Source organism: Schistocerca nitens, chromosome 6 (assembly GCF_023898315.1).
Source record: "Schistocerca nitens isolate TAMUIC-IGC-003100 chromosome 6, iqSchNite1.1, whole genome shotgun sequence".
Taxonomy (NCBI): Eukaryota; Metazoa; Arthropoda; class Insecta; order Orthoptera; family Acrididae; genus Schistocerca; species Schistocerca nitens.
Window position 1 is genome coordinate 466,318,361 of NC_064619.1, and position 19,824 is coordinate 466,338,184.

At 37.1% G+C, this 19,824-nt stretch overlaps 1 protein-coding gene across 4 annotated transcripts in view; it reads right to left on the reverse strand.

Annotated features, from left to right (window-relative positions):
- The window catches only part of LOC126262298 (poly(A) polymerase type 3), a 154,284-nt gene extending 135,608 nt beyond the window's left edge, over nt 1-18,676 (reverse strand). The window contains exons 1-4 of one of the 4 annotated variants that reach the window (XM_049958835.1): nt 18,542-18,653; nt 9,451-9,570; nt 9,186-9,294; nt 5,695-5,867 (exon numbers count right to left, since the gene is read on the reverse strand). In XM_049958835.1, the coding sequence (XP_049814792.1) occupies nt 5,695-5,708 (14 nt within the window). In that variant the 5' untranslated portion in view covers nt 5,709-5,867; nt 9,186-9,294; nt 9,451-9,570; nt 18,542-18,653. Of the gene's footprint in view, nt 1-5,694; nt 5,868-9,185; nt 9,295-9,450; nt 9,571-18,541 lie in introns of all 4 variants that reach the window. The other 3 variants (XM_049958834.1, XM_049958837.1, XM_049958836.1) reach the window with 3 other exon arrangements.
- Between the last annotated feature and the right edge of the window lie 1,148 nt (nt 18,677-19,824).

Consider the following 19,824-nt stretch of genomic DNA (forward strand, 5'->3'; position numbering starts at 1 on the left):
GCTTATGATAAAAGTGAGACATATACTAACAAATGCTAAATATTTCAAGAAAATGTCTTCTCCAAGTTGTAGATAGTACCTGCAGTAGTTCAGAAATTGCTTCATTATTCACTTTGAAACACACAAATGAGTTAATTGCTAGAACGAAACAGCAGTAATCACAGGAGGGCTGCTATAGTGCTGTACACAGTTATTATTATTATTACTATTATTATTATTATTATTATTATTATTAGAGTGGTTAGAAGCAAAGCATTAACAGCCTGAAGTCGTTCAATTTCTGCCAGTTCAGAAGTAAGGAGAACAGAAATGAAGTGATTTACGAACAGTAAATATAGTGCATACATCTGAATTTGCTTGATTTTAAATGGGGCCATGGCGTGCAGGTCAAGTAACTGCCACAATGGAGAAGAGTAATGCAAGTTTTGTAACAAGGGCATACACTCACTGTTGATAGTTAGCTTTATTTTCTGAAAAGGAGTTGTGGGAGCACTTGTGATGCACCACAAATTCCTTCATTATTCATTCTAATTCTCTCTCTCTCTCTCTCACACACACACACACACACACACACACACACACACACACACACACACTATCATTCACCTTTCATCATTTAATAAAAATAAATAATGTTGACACAACTAGAAATAACAAAGCATATCTCCACCAAGAATGTGAACACAGGAAATGAAGCATGACAGGTCAACCGATATCAGCAGGGAGTTGTAAAAGTTTCTGAGTATGTAATTCATCATACACTGTTCCAGATAAAACTGCACAACAGGTAGCTTGTGTATTTCAACTTTTTTGCCCAATAACATCTGTAATTTCAACTATAGTGGACATATGAACATCCTGTTTGGATCATGGAAATTAACTACCAGATGAAATGAATCAAGCTTCCTGTTAAATAATGTGGATGGTTGTCAGAATAGTGTCTTCCATCTAAATATCTGTTAAACACATGTGCAGTAGGATATTCACTATCAAGTAGCAGCTGTCCCAAAGTAAGTAAAATCACTTGGAACTCCTTGGAATTGAGATTTTTTTTTCCTTTTTCAAAATGGAAATTGCAATCTGTAGCTAAAGAAGGTTTATTGTGAGTGGATTTCATGCCTTCATAGTTCATGTTTTATCCACAATGCATGGCATTATCATCATGAGTATGTCCCATAGCAGTAGCTGAAAAAACATTATGTAAGTATATGAGGAAAATAATGGGAAAACCTGGCCTCAAAAAAGTTGTGCATATCAACCTTTTTACACAAATCTAATGTGTTTGTCAAGCACCAGCTCCAGAAACAACCTATTCATCATCTAAATACCAAAATGAGCTGAATATGACCTGTACCTTTCCCCCAAAACTCAGTCATAAAAAAATTGGGGTTTTCGCACAGTACAAATTTCAACTGCAGTGCTTGCTCCTTAGTTGCAAATAAAGCAGCATCACTGCCATCAAAAGAAAATTATCACTAACCTTCAGAATTCAGTGCAATTATGACGCAAATCTCAAACACTATGTTGTTTGTTATGTGAAGAGTATATCCAATAAGAGTCAACACAAAGTATTGTTTGGATGAATCTAATGTGCATTGTTAGATCACAATGGAGAATGAATGGTAAACTACTGTTTCAGTAAAAAACGTCCTACAGATGACCAAAGGCTGGGAAAAGCCTAAGCTTGAAGATATTCATTTCTTTGTACAAGGTAAAAGAAAACATGGGATATCTAACACAGGCAGAATTCCATGGAAGTATCAGTTGGTGTCACATGTTTATACATACAATTGACCCTCTATCTCATTAAATATTTCCATAGCACATATACCATGACTTGCTGGTGTGCTATATTGAAAGATGCTGTGTCCCCCCTCTACTCCTCAATGGCCTAATTATGCAGGGTGTAACAAAAAGATATGGCCAAACTTTCAGGAAATATTAATCACACATTGAGGAATAGAAACTGTTATATGTAGGTCCAGGAATGCTTTTTCCATGTTAGTGCTCATTTTCTACTTTGTTTCATAATCACACTAATTGTGGGAAATACACAGCAACGGAGTATACCAGGATTACAAGAAGTGTTTCCTTACATGAAACATTCAAAATATCTTCTTGGTTATGTTTTGTTAGATTATATGGTCAGTTGTAACAGTGTTTGTTGTTCCAATGTAATGAAGGTAACGTTGACATGTGAATCACTTCATTGCATGTGTCAACATGTGACTATCTCCATTGCTGTTCTAGCATCAAGCATGTAGCATCAACTGTTCAGTGTTCACCATGGGCTTGGTTTACATAACAGGGCAAGAAGTGTATTCAAATGCGGAGTTGGCAAATGCCTAATGGCTGTATAGATTAGCAGATGGTAACGGCCATGATATTCAATGTTTGTAATCGGGAGAGATTTCCAGAAAGATGACAGTGCCCCTGCAGGAGGATGTTTGAAGCAATTAATTGTCATCTTTTGAGTAAGAGGAGGATCAACTGCTTGACCTCCATGTTCTCCAGCACTAAACCGACAAAACCTTTATTTCTTGGGGGGCTTTTGAAAGCTCTTTGTGTACAGAATCCCGGTATAAAATTTACAGAGCCTTCATACCTGTATTGTAAAGTGCTGTGAAACAATGTGCAACTCTTCCAGGATACACCAGTGCATCAGGGATTCAATGTGACACTGGATTGATGCATGTATCCCTTCTAACAGAGGGCATTTTGACCATATGAGTTAGCAAAGTGTTTTATACTGCGCCGATATGTTCTTTTCTTTCATGTTTCCCTTGATTAATGTGATTATGAAAAGCAGAAAATGAGCTCTAGCATGGAAATAAAGCATTTCTGGACCTATGTACATGTAACATATTTTCTTCCTCTACATGTGAGGAATGTTGCCTGAGAGTACGGTCATATCTTTCTATTACACCCTGTCCACTTTCTTGTACTGGTATTCTTAGGGAGATAACAACAAAAAGTTCAATTGGTAGCTGTTACTAATAGACCACTGACTGTACAATTTATTACCCAAGTTGTTCTTTGTTTCAGAACAGTTCAATGCACTCAGTTTTAGCAATGTCCCGTATGACACAATACAATGTCAATCATTTCACACTGAAACCTGTAGACCATACGAGTGCAGAACAGTTAATAAGCCTGAATGCATTAGAGAGTGTGGCAAACCAATGCTGACTTCCTACTGCAACTGTCCACTTGGTAATGCTGTGTGTCAAGCTTGCACAAGAAGCAACAGTCACAATTTCAGAAAGCACTGACAATGGGCAAAGATTTCTCTTAAATGCTGGACATGGTTACCAATGGTAGCTGCAGTAACGAACTACATACTCTGTGGTAACGCTAATCAATAAACTTACTAAAAAATATCACAAAATATAACGATTCTAATGTTGGAAGATACAGGATCCTCACACATACATACACCAGAAGATTTTACTGAGGGATTTGTCAGCTGCCAGAGGCACATAATCCAAATGCAGCAGCAGCGGCTGCACTCTTGGCCTCTCCATGAATCGGCAATGACAATGAGACTTTGGATATACGAAGCAACAACAGTAGACTATAAATGAATAAAAAAGTATCTCAACAGGGACAACTAGAATTGAAGAACACAAAATTACCACGGTATCAGTATGAAAGCTAACCCCCCCCCCCTCTCTCCCACATTATTCTGAAGTGTAAAATTTTTCTTAAGGGAAAGTGCTGAATACCTTTACACGCCACTGCACATCTGATGTAATAAATAAAGTTTCTGCATGCACACAGACTTAACTATTATTTTTGTATTTTGACAATTACAACTTCACTGGAGAAATTCACACACACACAAAACTCTGTCAATGACAATTACGGTACTTAACTAATACTGATTGGACTTGCAATATCAATGACTCACGTCGAGTCACAGCCAGAGTCCACAACTGATTTTGAGTAACCATTTTGTTAAGTTGTAGAAAGAAGCAAAATCATCATCAATAATCTGTCCCATATGTGCTGTCATACTCACAACCAACGGCAATTTGAACTACCTGCCTCTATCAGCGTAACCCTATTTATCTTAGGCTCTGAGAAGTGGGACCATTTGCGAGTGGTACAGATACTACTGAACATTTTCCAATAGTATCTTCTGAGGCAGAGAACACCGCGCTGCCCTCCAAGCTGCAATAGACTGACCTCAGATATTTGCAAGTTGTGATATAACAGTTTTATCAGGAGGCATGACTTCAAAACTGTAAGTGCTTGATCATGTCACAAACAAGAAATTTAAACACAGTCTCCAAAAACACTAATCTTATTGGCTTTCAATGGAAATCATGCACTCATTCGATTTGGCAAAATAAAAATGGCATCAGTTGCCCGTAAGTGTGATTAGATTCTCCCTTCATGGTACACAATATCACCATATTCTACCATCAAAGGCATAAAGAAATGGTGCATGCCCAATGCTCTATATGATAGTGAGAAAAACATATTTCGAAAGGAAAATGACACAAATACTGACAGCGATGAAAAAATACAAATAGTGAAGTTTTTTTAAAAAATGTGATAAGAGGGACCATATTATGACAAGTCTTTGTAAACAGGTAAGGTGACCTTTCTTTTCATACACTGAGTTCCCTTTTCTCTCTCAACTCAAAAATCAGTGCTGTGTCTTATATACAGGTACAAAATCCATGTAAAAATCTGGTACCCTCTATCTTCTGGAACAAACAATAATCTATTTCATGAGGTACTCCAGATGATTTTGGCTTGACAATGGTGTACTTACATGCTACTAGGAGGCTGCCCAGTGTGTTCTGTGCTGTTAAAGCAGTACATACCTACACAGATTAGCGTCAAGGACTTATTGGATCTGGCAGATTCTTTATCATAACAGAAACTGGCCAAACAGTACACAAAGTGCACAATAAACCACAAGTTCGGTAGTTTTTGTTGATTTCTGCAACTTTGATAAATTGTAGAACTGACAATGTGTAACAACATAGCTTTACGTGTTTGAAAATGACATGGATACAAAAGCTGAGTAATATTCGTTGAGCAAATGGATAAAAAATTATATTTCCTCACAAAAGATATCTCAAAACACAGTTGTCAATGGAGAAACTTACTGAGCATTTAACAACAATCGAAGGTCATAATTACTGACACACCTTTCTCCGAGAAAAAGTATGGCCTTCACATGCCAAATTCTGATACACAGAACAGATAAACAGGGGCAACATCACACCTGACAGTTTCATTTCATTATCATGACACTAAAAATGCACCCCATCAACACAAAATAGATCATAGCTGCCAATCAAGCTGTTTTATTTTAAGTAACTGACAATTACATTTAGGGTATTCCCAGTTGTCCTTGATTTTTTTACTGCCACACAAAGTGTGTATTTCACCTAATATAAAAATCATTTGATTGAAAAAACGAAATACACTGCACTATACTTACACACTGTGCTTTAGTATATAGTATGGTAAAGTGTTTCAGGTCTTGTCTACTGTTCTCTGGTATTAATTGACTGTATACAAGAAAGTGATGGCTCTTTTTGGAACCAAAATCTTCCATAAATAATGAATCTCTTTTAAACATGAAGGTACATCTTAAAAGATTTTTGTTTTACATGCTTGTTTCCTGCAACCATTCATGGGTGTACTACAGAGGGTGTCCAACAATTCACTTACCTAGGCAGCATCATGTCGTCTGATGTAGAAACCAAGAAGGACGTCACTTGTAGAAGAGGAATGGCATCAATTGTATCTCAGTTCATGCACCCTAATTGGGCAACCAAAGCCATAAGCACTTCTATGAAAATTAAACTCTTGAATAAAATCTTCATCCCAATAACTTTATACACCTGTGAAACATGGAAATTCATAGCCAAAATGATCAAATAGATAATGTTTTTGAGCGACGTTGCCTTGGGAATGTCCTTGGTATTCTTTGTCCGGACATATAAGGAATGATGAGCTAGTAAGGTGACAAATCACATCTCTTTCTGAACACTTACTAGAAACATCTTAAAAATGACTGAAAGCCAATCATACATTGGATATCGCTTCAAGAGAACTTAAAACAAGGCTGGCCATGGAAAAATTTGAAACAAACATTGAAAGATGACCTGAGAAATGTCAACACCTGCTGGGATGAAGCTGAAGACAGAGGAGCAGTATTATGTAGAGGTCCCATTCTGCATAGGATGAAATAGTTATGAGCTACTTCTACTACCCAGGTTATAAATACTAAACCCATAACTAACAAAATAACTATTTGCTGCAGTAACATAACAAAAGCTATGAAACAGGTTCTCAGAGTTTAACTAACAACTACCGGACCTTGTTAACAGCAAAGGCACAGGCACAGATAATGTTACTGCAGTAACAGATTTTACCAACTGTCTCCCATAATTTCATTGGTTCTTGTTTTTCCTTTATGGAAATTGCTGCAGTGATTTTAGTGGAATTTTCATTTTATGCCTGCCAAAGATAGTAAAATTATAAACCAAACAGTAATGCCAAGGGCTTAGCACAGAAAATACGATGATTATTTCATGTGGCAACTCAACAAAATATGTTTGGAATGGAAACAGGCCACAAAAAAGTCTACCTTCTTTACAGCTAGGGCATGGAATTCTACAACATGAATTTATATTTTTGCAACTGGAAAGTAAATGTCTATTCAATTACTTTCTCACACAGATTATTTTAAATGAGATTTTGCTTCTGTTAAATTATTTACAGTGATACAATATCTTTCGTAGTTTACATCCATTGTAGACTGTCTTCGTAGCCAGTAAGATATACACTATATCAGTTTTTACTCTGAAGACCTGCACAGTCTCCTATCTTTACCAGCTCAAAGTGCTGAACCACTGATCTGATTTCCCACTTTCCCCTTGAATAAAGTTGGGCAGCTATGTCATTTTTCATAACCTGTGAAATGATGTATGCACAAAATTTCTTTGGGTCTCTACACAAATGACACCACTCAGTCATTTTTCTGATCACTTACTTTGGGTTAGGCGAACTAATTCTTAGGGAGTCATGTCATAAATCAGTACAGCACACAGACAATTAAGTATCTCAGAATTCAATATTATCCAACAGTTATTTTTATGCTTTCACTAAATTTACTCTTCAGCCGCAGGTAATGGATTGATGCATATCCCATTAACAACTACAATCTACAGTATCCAACTTGCAGCACTGTAGTAAACCACTGTTTGTAACAAATTCTAAAGTAATTTTCATGAATACCTCCATTTCAACAAATCTGAGTACCTGTTGGCTAGTATCTGGTTTCACTATTGCATTGATTTTGGTTATCAACCATTTTCTACTGCAGCTTGTCATCTTAGCTCTTCATAAGCTGTTAATTTTCTGCCCCTCCACTCAGTTATTCACCCTCCCACATCTACATATGTACTCCACATTTTGTGGCAGACAGTATGTTTACTATTTATCATCACTGTATACCCACTCCTCCTCTTCTTATGTCCTGTTCTCATGGAAGTCTAATATTTCTCTAATTTTGTGAGATGTACATGGAGAAAGTGTTACATCTCTTGCCCCATGTTAATGTAGTAGAGTAATTTTATTCATCCATGGTTCACTTTCACAGGGATACAAGCTCTGTCAATTTCATACAAGAGAAAATATGTCATGTATACAGTCATATAAATACATACATGTTTTTAACGAGAATGGGACAGGTCACACGCCAAGGCCTTGTAGGAATTGGAACTTACACTTCCAAAATTTTAAGAGGAACATTTTCCTTGACAAACAGCAGATTTGCTTCGGTGGAGTGAGAGACCTTCATTAAATTCCAGTGAGTAGCCAGAAAGATCTGTCATCATCTTGCATATCTACCAACAGAAACCTGACTATTTATCCCACTTGTGAAGTGCAGCATTGATAAGGTATTTTATATCGATAACTGTTGTGATCAAATACGATAATTGTTGTGATCAAATACAAGCAGAGTATGAACTATCCCTCATTAATTTGCATAGCAATTTTACACACACACACACACACACACACACACACACACACACACACACATTCTCTCTCTCTCTCTCTGCCGGCAATCCCTCATTACTTCATGACGATTGAAAGCTTCACTGTGAACTTCAAGAAATAATTAGTACATCATTCCCTCTGACACTACTGACGGCCCCTTAATGGGTGATTGAAGGTTGGAAAAGTAATTGGGCATAAATTTGCAATTTTATTGGTCACACTTAGAATCAAGTGACAATACGTAGATCATCCAGTCCCTTCCCTAACTATACAACACATCTTGTACTGACCTTCATTACTTCCAGACACATCTCAGCTCCAGACCCAGCAAACACTGACATTTACCACTGTAGTTCAAAATAATATCAGCAACAAACAAATTATTAAAGTTTACATACAAAAAGTGACAATAGACAATTACTCACAGGCAAATAGTGGTTGTCAAACACAAGCACTTCAACAACACGCGAGTCATCACTGCTTTCTCAGCATCAGTGTGTGTGCCCATGCACGCTCGCTCTCTCTCTCTCTCTCTCTCTCTCTCTCTCTCTCTCTATCTATCTATCTATCTATCTAGCAACAACTTGGTATACTGTATAAGCATGCAATGGTCTTTAGACCTTATAGTGCGTCCTTACATTGTGCCAAGTTTCATAAATATCAATCACTGGCAGTACAAAAGCAATAAAAACCAATCTTTACTGCACATTAGCAGCAAATGTTATGAACAAAATCACAACAAAACACAAAATAAGTTACACCTAGCTGAGTACCTTGTTTCTTCCACAGTTCAAAACAGTGATATTACAAGTTCCAGTGGAGCACAGTAGTGCACTAGTAGTAAACTGCTTGCTCACTACCACTGAGCTGACCAATTTTGATAAAACTTGACATAGCGTAAAGACTCAGTTGAAGACTGGAAAATAGCTGCATATTACTGTGCACAACAAATACTTCCTTATTGTTAAGGCATTAACTGTAACATTTATACCTAAAAGACAGCCACTGTAAAATCACTGTAAGAAATTACTGAAGACACTGTTATAAGCCGATTCAATTTACACTTTCTAATTGACAGGACAACTTAATTCCTAAGAAACCTTAGTTGCAAACAAATATTATTTGCACACAACACCAAATTTTATACCTACTTGGTTGTATGTTTTACAAATCAGTCCAACCATGATAATTTCAAGAGATAATTCGTCGAGCAACTGTTTTTTAGCTCGGGTTGCAGATGCTGCACCAGAAATGACACATCTGAAACCAAAACCACAAGCTGAAATATATAAGCATTGTGTTGACCTTTTATAGCAAGATTAAGCACAGCAGCCTGTAAAAAATAAATAAATAAATAAAAAGCCACCAGCATACAGCATATGCAGCAAACCTCAAAAACACGTGAGGTACCCTCACCTGTACTAAAACTAGTGCACCAATCCGATTTTCTTTTCTTCATTGTAAATAAGAGTACTCGTGCATTTTTTTTATATGCCCCAAATCAACTGTTCCAACACACTATGTTATCTCTAACATCTGTAAATAATCAAGACAGAAACTACTAACATCTACAATACACAGTCATCAGAAGAAGCCTAGAATTGAACTACCTAACACAAATAAAAAAAGCTGTAACCATCATTTGCAAGTGGGAAGGAGTTTCTTCTTCAGTGAAACCTACAAATGAACTATCAATATAGCCATTATGGAAGAATGTATTATACAAAAGGAGCCAAAACATGAAGCCAAATAACATGTATATCATTCTATTGTTTTATAGTAATGAATAGCTAAACAAGATTGGATGTAGTGTTTTCAATTCTAATAACAAGTGTCTCTTTTTTTTCTACTGTTATTATATTAATAAGTACATTTAAGTATAATCATTTGATTAAACCCCGAATAGATTTTGATGAGGGTGATCAAGGGCTCAGTTTTTTTGTTTTTTACCTAGATCCCTCTCTTACAGGAGACTTTTATGTGAGGTTAACAGAGGAGTATTGTGGAATTTTTAAAAACAGAACAGAAGGGCAGTTGACGTGAGGCATGGTACTGACTGAAAGCAACATAGTGATGACAACAAAAGCCAGATAGGGTTTTTCTTGTTTGCCACAAGGGGAATACAGAAGCGCCCGATTCCACCTATCTGCTTTGACCCATGACGTCACCAATATGGCAGAAATGATCATTCTCAACATCTCCAATATGGCACATATGGCGCCATTACACAAACACAAAAATACATATAAAACCAACAAATACATCTCCCTCCAAAAATATAATCAAACTAATGGGACCAGTGCGGGAAATTTGGGGTTTTTGGGTGGGGACAAACTAATTATACATACACACACACCACAATCCCAAACCACACAAAGTGACAACATAGAAACACCACAAAATTCCCAAATTCCGCTACACTAACAATATCAACAGGAATCGGTCACTTCCCTTCACATACATAGCTCAACTGCAATTGTCGATACCACAAAATAGAAATTATAATCACACCGCAACTGTCGATACCACAAAAGCAACACCTAAAACAACAAAAATTGGTATCGGACGCTTACCAGAGCTATATACGCCAACAGCAGCTCACGATACCAAAACCCACACAATTACGATGATACATTGGAAACGGACACTTCCCTTGACCTATACAGGTCAACAGCAGTTCACGATACCAAAACACACACAGCGGCGACGACGACACAGTGGAATCGAACACGTCCCTTGACCTATATAGGTCAACAGCAGCTCACGATACCAAAACACACATAGCTACGATGATAAATTCGAATCGCTCACTTCCCATGACCTATATAGCTCAAATACAACTGACGATACCAAAACAATTGAAATCGAGTACTTCCCCTAAGATACATACATCAACCACAAATGCCAATACCAAAACATCAACCACCAACACATGCAGTAAATAACACCGAGCCGACAATACAAAAAAACCCCACTGATCATCATAACACGCAAACAATAGATCCATAAAAACGACTACTTACCACAAAAAACTTCCGGCGCTATACTCTAGGGCAGGCACCCCAATCTCTCTCTCTCTCTCTCTCACACACACACACACACACACACACACAAAAAGAAAAACACAACCAAAATAAACACCCAACTCGCATATTCTGCTTGCATGCACCACATTTCACTATCTCCATCACAAGCCCAAAAAGTTGCAGAAAGTTAATTATGGACAACATGTCGTCCCCCATTTCAGCCCTCAGATGCGCACTATTAAACTTAGAAGTCATATCCATACCTAACAAAAGAAGCCACAAATTGAATTAAACGACTTACTGCACAACAAACAGCAAACCAATAACATCAAATGACACCGCAATAACAAAAACACAATGGAAACTTAATTCTTAACTTACTGAAACCAATTTCCATTCTTCTATAACAGTCACTACCAACAAATGCACACTTCAAGTACCAACACCCAAATGAATCCCATACACCACATAATATGCAGACCATACACATACCACCAGAGGACACCACTAACTGCAACAAGACAATACCTACAAAAACAACATACGCATAAACTAAACTCTACTCCGTCATGACGTCTATACATAAAAAAAACTCTGATAATCCACATATAACTGTTACCAGTGTGGTGAGATATACCTGCCTGACAATGTTGTCATCTAGTAACTTTCGAATTCCATTTATGCACACCATACAGGAAACGTGGCTTGATATGTCCCTCAGTGGGTATGCTAATTTTATCATTGGTCTATAACAATAACGGAGTAAAATAGTCATTGGAAGCATCTCTGAAGGCAGTTCCTTTGGATCATTTATGAAATCCTTCTAGTTTGTTTATATCTCTGAAACTCAGGCTAAGCAAATAAATTCGTCAAAACTGCACAAGTCCTCTTTGTACTCTATTTCCCTCACTTCTTCTTTTCTCTGGCCTTATCCCATGTCATTACAGGCTCGGCATGTTAATCTGGATTGGGCAATGTTAATGACAAATGGTGATCAGATGTGTGTCTTTTCGTCAACCCTTCCCTCCTTGGGACGGATTCTTTGTATGCCATCTGCTTGCATCTAATATTATCCCAATGTGAAATTGTGTCAACGTTTTCAAAATGTTAGCGAGTAGTGTAACGGGACATAGGTAGCAGACTGGTGTTCAACTAGCTGGAAGAGGTAAACCACTTGAAAACCACACCCACACTGGCTGGCACATTGGTCCTCATTGTATATCTGTCTGAAGATTTAATCTGCAGCAGGCATGCTTCTTTGTACTACACTTTCAAGCACAAACAGATAATTAAGCAGACAATGAGATTACAAAACCAACAAAAAAAAGTTGCACAGAAGATTGTTTAAATTTTGGCCAGCCTTAAACTTTAGTTCATTACTAAGCCATCTACATTAAGTCCTACCATAATGTGTCTACACTAGCCACGGTACTTGTTTGAGTAGCTAAGTGTAAGTTACAATTTCCACATGACAGTCAAGTGCTGTGTTTGGTTTTTGGTGCACACAGCCCTGGACTATTGCATGCAAATATTACCTTGCACTTAGACACTCATAAAAACAATGCAGCCAGAGTACACACACATTACAGTGTTAGGGTAGGGCTTGCATGGTTGGCTTGATAATGGACTGAAGTCAAAAGCTGGCCGCTACATAGATAAAAACAAACTTCTGTGCTCAACTTTGATGGTTTTGTAATTTCATTGAATTTTAGTAAGCCATCCAGCATGCTGGACATGAGTAATTAAGCTGACAATGAAAAATATGCAAAGACAGGCTACAATTGTCTCCTGTAAGTGACTACTAATGTAAAGAAACTTTTCCTCACAAATCAACCAATAAACACAGTCTGGAATTTGCCTTCACCAAATAAGGCAAACTAGGCTGTTTCAACCTACACTGATATGTTGTGAAAGCATTTAACCAGAACCACTTACACAGATCAGTGACATTTTATGGGGGAAAAGCAGGGATTAGTTAACATGATTCTGCAACAATAGACAGATGGGGTCATTACCACACAAAAAGAAATGATCAATGGTTGAAATTACTAGCACCAAGAACACAACAGAAAAATAAAATTCAACAAACTAAGAGGACCTGAACGGGACTCAGGGTTTTGGGCCTATAATGTCCATGTTATCAACATCTTCGAACACATTAATAACTTGAAAAATCAGACCACAGACAGAAAATATTGGTTTTGATGAGTGTATAAATGTTCATATTAAACATGCAATGTTTGTACAAAAGAGGTCTATAATCATACATTAGCTGGATATGCCAACTCAAAATCACACAGTAATCTTCCAGTGTAACCTATGCCTCAGGCTATGATACAGAATAGTCCGATACTGCAAACTTCATTTAACAAAAAGGACAGTTTTTTATAACATATTTCATTGACTTTGCCAACTCAAAACCTATCACCTATCAACCTAGCCTAGTTCAATCCATAACCACATCATCATAAAACAAAATGAAACCCTATGTATGTCTAGTATACAACACAACTCAGAACTTCATTCCCTCAATGCATCATCTCCACTAAACCTATATCGGTCTTGTAAACAACACACACTAAGCCACCACCCACATTATAAACAAAATGTACAACCCTTATCTACAACTAAAACATAAAAACAAAAGCATCCTATATGTCATCTACTTAACATATGACGACATAATACAAAAAACATAGGATAACTCACATTTTTCAGTAGACCAGCAAAAAATACAATGAATACCTATGTGCACTGCATTCACTCTGTCCTTTCTGGACCAATTCACATATGACTACCCAGGCAGTTATTTTCTGGGTATGTTGTTGAATTTTTTAACTGCTCCAGGAAGAGAAATTCTTGTAAATAATAATATATGTAAATGAATTTATACCAATTTTATGACATTATCTGCAAAAATTTTACTGCAATAGGTCCCCAAGATTAGTCAATACCCAATACTAAATTACAAACAGAAATGATAATCTTTAATTCATTCTGGAGCATACTCTGATAAATCAACTACATATCATCATCATCTACTTGAGAAGAAAACCTATGTCAAGCTCAATATCTTGCTCAACAACACACAACAGTTAACCTCTTGTTACCACTTCTCCCTGTTATTACTGATATTTTGGTGTTCTGTTGTGTTATTTCTGTTACATTCCTCTGAGTCAGTTGCACGACATATTTAACATTACAACAAATAATTCTCATAATCTTTCAATCAAAACAAAATGTTTCCGACATTTTAAACCACATTCATCCCCATACACACAAAGATAACCTAAGAGCTGGCATGTTAGTGGCCACAATGTACATAATGCTTAATCAAATGGTGAAGCTTATTCTCCAATTACACATTTATAATAATGCTGCACAAATTCCATGCCTCAACAGTGGCTAAGACAACAAATGTATCTGGAAAGAGCAGAGATCAAATCACCAATCAACCACCCCAATATATTTATCTGTAGTTTCCACAAAAACTTGAATGCCAGGATATTTTTCTCTGCTCTGTTCCATTTTCCGTCCTAGCTGACTTGGGTTAGCATTTAACAGACAGAACTCGCAAGGGAAATTACCCATTGCACCTCCCACAGATTTAGTGGTAAATTGGTCCAGTGAATAGTCCATCAAAAACTGAACACAGACCAAGCACAAAAACAGGAAGAAGGTGTACTGAACTGTAAGAAAAAGAAGCAAAATAGAAAAAGTGAACAGTCCAAGTTTATGACGTGCAACATCGAGTAAATTACAAGAACCACAGTGTCACGGTTGGATGGTCATAGTGTTGGACTCCAAAGTGGGAGATCCATGTACAAATCTCCTCCGTCTCTCCCCCACCCCCCTCTCTCTCTCTCGCACACTCTCTCTGTTTCCCCCACAAAATTATGAACCTTCCAGCCAGTCACCGACATGTCTGTTCTCCTTCTGCAGGTTTGGCGACTGTTATACTATACACTGGTTATATAATATGAGTAGTGCACCGAATATATCACCATCACCAGTAAATGTGATGAATAGTGAGAGAAGGCGAGATGCCGCATAGACCTCTCACAGAAATGGAAACAATGCACAGGAGTAAACTATGTTACAACAAAGGAATTCAAGAATCAAAACTTCCAAAAAGGAATGCAAGAGTCATAACATGCTGTACTTGCCTAGAATAAATAGGAGGTATGTAGGCCTGTAGGTCCCTTCCTTACATCTCACTGTTGCAAGCAGACACAGCAAACAAATTTGAATACACTGAACAGATATGTCAATGATCGGACAGACAGTTCATTGTTTTGTGAAGTGAATAAATAAACACAAATAAATATATATGGTGCATGAGGGAGATTTGAACACGGATCTCCCACATTGGAGTCCAAAACTGTGACCTCATATCCACCACACCATGGCTATTCAAATTCACTTGATGCACATCTTGAGCTTGGATCATTCACTACTTCGGAAATACGGAAGCGTCCGATCCCGCCCGTCTGCTTTGACCAATGACGTCACAAATATGGCGGAAACAAAAACACACACACTTTCCACAAGAAGCCTAATGACACTAACGGGACAAGTGCGGGAAATGGGGTGTTTTGGGTGGGGGGCAAACTAAATACAAACAAATTTAGACGACTTGCGTAGCTACAACGTCTAAGTGAAGACAGCCATGCATGAATACCCACCCACCTCCCCAGGGGTCGTAACCCCTGCAACCCATAGAAGATAAAGATGCTTCAGTAGCTGATTAGTGTTTTTTGTCTTAAAAAAAAAATCTCACGGGATAGAACGAACAGATCAGAAAGATAAATATAATAAACTAAAACAGAAATTGGAGGAAACAGATAGTTAAAATAAGTAATAAGTGTTTTTAAATTTAAAAAAAATCTCACGAGATAGAACGAACAGATCAGAAAAGTAAATAAAATAAGATTAAATAGAACTGGAGACAGCCACACTCAAACCAAACTCCGCGCCGTCATGAATGTCACACACGACAACACCCTTACGTTACGGGTCAAAGCCGACGCGTGGGATCGGACGCTTCTGTCGACCCACTATTTCTATTTAACTTCTTTTTTTCCCAATTCAGTGCAACTTCTTCCTGTTTTCATGCATGATCAGTGTTCAGTTTTTGACAGGCTATCCACTAGCACATCATACCACTAAATCTGAGGGGCTTGTGATTGGGAGTTTCCCTTGTCAGTATGCACATAGTTCTGGATGGCAACCAAAAATTCAAACTGAGGACTATGCCACAAAGAAGTGTAGTGGACCACTGCGTTTCAGCATGACTTAACCAATCATTTCTGAGGGATGCAATCATTCATAAGTAAGCAAACTTCCGTGAACTGCTGTGGCTCTAGCAAAATTTTCAGAAAACCAGTGTTAGGTGTGGAGGCTAACAACATACTTTAAAGATAAGCAAACAGACAGTAATATGCACAGATTACGTATTTCTGTTGGCCTATATCATAAACAAACACTGTAGTCAAGATAGTGTATTATTACAGCCCCCCGTAGTCTAAAATAAAATGACCTACAATAGTACATGCAAATGCCAGACGGATTTAATCTGCATTGTCATTGACAGGCATTGAAATTTTACACAAAGGAAGTAACTTAGAACACACCTTACAATTCACCAAACAGTACTGGTTATCTGTCAACGATCAACATCAGATCAAGTACAATGAAGAAACTGAACAACAATTAGAAAACTCCTCGACATCAAAATGCATGTTTACCTAGAGTTTCTACAAAAACTTGCCTTACAAACACATTTTTTGAGATTATTAATAACAAAAGTTAGTGACATTCTTACAGCCTACTAATGGTAGGCTTTTGGCAATGACACTATTGCAATTCTTTCCCAACAAACCAGGAAAATTATTGCACTCTCCTCTTCCTGTTTTTAACAGTAAGCCCAAGGAGCACATTACAGGAGTGGAAGAAACAAGGAACTGAGAGAATTCTCTCTCATCAAAAAGCGTGAAAATTTTGGCAACAAGGCCGATAGACCTACCTCTACATGTAAAATGCAATGTTCACAAAACTGCGAAGTAACTGTGTGTGTGTGTGTTGAAAATATACCACAACTGTTAAGGCATTTCTTGGGACTTGACTATGAGAGTGATGAAAAATCACAGTACCGAGTGAGGTGGAACAATGGGTAGAAACAGGCAAATGTCGGGACGGTTTCTTTGAAAGGGCACATCCAACTTCGTTTCCCATCCTTCCTTATTCCGATGGGGCAGATGAACTCATTGTTTGGTCCTTTCACCCCAAATTTGCTTACACATGAATGGCAGTCACAAACTATAGCAAAAATAAACGACCACACACAGTTATGACATTCTCTCTGTTTCACAAAATAATGAGTGTGACTTCCAAACTTGAGTTTTGAAGCCACATAAGTAACCCAAATTTTGGAGCAACAGAAAACATTACATGTTGAAAGCAACTACTGGGTTGAAACACATGAAAACAAAACCAATATATCAAAACGAAAGAAGCTTCTAATCAAGTGCATCGAATTCAAGATAGCATTTGTTTCTTTCTAACACATTAAGTGCACCAAATAGGCTACCACCATAAAAATGTATCTGTATCAGTATGTAACGAAACTTTCAGAGATGCCTAAGCACACTATTGACACAATTAACACAAATCATAACCAGCAAAAGTTATGTTTATTAGTGTGCAACATGGTATGTACACCCCTACTGACATGAATCGGCTGTAAAAATTTCTAAGCAGTCGAATGTGGTATGAGAATCCTCCATTTACAAATACTTAGCAATCGTAAACTCACATTTAACGTATTACATTTGACGATAAATGCCTAACAGTCCTTACATAGCCCTACAAAATTCCCCAAACAAAACGTGAGTCGAAAAAGTGGGTTAGAAAGCAATGGAGTAAACATTATTACAGAGCATTCGGAAATTTTTCACATGTTTGTCGTCTCAGGGGGGCTGTTTCGTGTTGAACTGTTTTATGACTACTAATGATAATCCAGCTTCAAGCAAATTACTTTAGATCCGTGACTCACAGCATAAACAAAACTTTCGTCAATTACTTCAATGAGCATCAGAAGTCTACAAGCAATGAGCAAACTTTCGCACTGATATAGGAAAAGCCATTCATGAGTAATATTCACCAATCACGAGGAAACAGGTTTTCAAAATCGGTGCACTTCTGTTGACACACAATACCAAAAAAATGTATCGTGTGCGGACCAAACAATATCATTCAAATGGATGCAAATCATCGATACAGAAATGACCAGTGTTCTTAACAAATCGATAACCCGAAGAATGATCACAAAATTGTTTTTGTGAGACAGCAGCACCGAACGACAGCATATACAACGACAGATACAATATCCACCACTTGACCACATCCGTGTTTTTCTCTTAAATGATGCTTTTCGAAATTACAATCAACATATTAATAACATGAAACAATAATACACTCACCGCAAGAATACTTTTCCCCTCTTCTTCAAACCTAAACACAAACGAATCCGTTACAACGTTGAAATTATACAAAACAAATCATCCTATACGAAATATGGCGTCGAATGAAAAACAAAGACGTATCAAAACTCCAATATGCGATTTCGAGCTATATCGAGACAATTAAAGCTATGGTATCGATATGGTTCTCAACGACATAAGAACAAAAATAAACAAATAAGACTTCAAGAAACATAATTGCTTATAGTTGTCTATATACTTCAGTCGATCATTCCAGTAACATTTATGGATATTTTATTGTAATGGACCAGAGATATTATACTGATAAGATGACTACTTTTAGAAGACTACTTTCCTTAATACTGGCTGAGATAATGTCATGCGAGATAACGCAACGGTGAAAATATATTTAAAAAATTTAGTACGTAAGTCTTAGTTGCAATTTATCTCGAATGAAAACTATTTTGAATCACCTCATGATCATGTTTACACTTAAAACAAATAAGAAACACCTATTTGAGTAGAAACATCTATTTAAGTACATAACATAAACTGAAATTATTTAAAATTATAATTGTGAAATTTGTACCTGATAAAGTCGATAACATATTCGTAAAATTTTCCTGATTAATCAGGAGTTGACAAACATCAAAAATTTTCAGGAGGTGTCAAATGTATGTAACAAACTTGTGACAAGATACCACTTAAATTTTTCACACTTCTGTTATAGTGCTGTCCCTATTATTTTTACAGCTAATATCTATGTTCATTTATAAGTATATTGTCTTTTCACAACTCATGATTAATCAGGTACAATTTAAAAATATATGTATTTTAAATCATTTTAGTCTACATTATCTACCTAACTTAAATACTTATGAATGTTTTATTTTATTGTTAGATCCGCAGATAACCATTAAGTGACCGAAAGTGGTTACCATGAAAGATATATTACAACTGAGACTGTTACAATAAGTATTAGAAAGATATATGTGACTGTAGGCTTTCCCGGCGTAAACTATTGATGAAGGCTTCTCAGTTCTCCAGCAGGGTGGTAGCATTGATATCTCGCGACGTTTCGGGAAGTGTCATAGTACCTATCTTCTTCGCCAGAAGATGGGTAGTATGACACTTCTTGAAACGTCGTGAGATATCAATGCTACCACCCTGCTGGAGAACCGAGAAGCCTTCATCATTATAAAGATAGTTTTGTAATGGAAAATGTGATCTCCTACAAAGCATTGTCGTACAGAAGCTAAAACTTTTATGGGTTTGTGGATAAT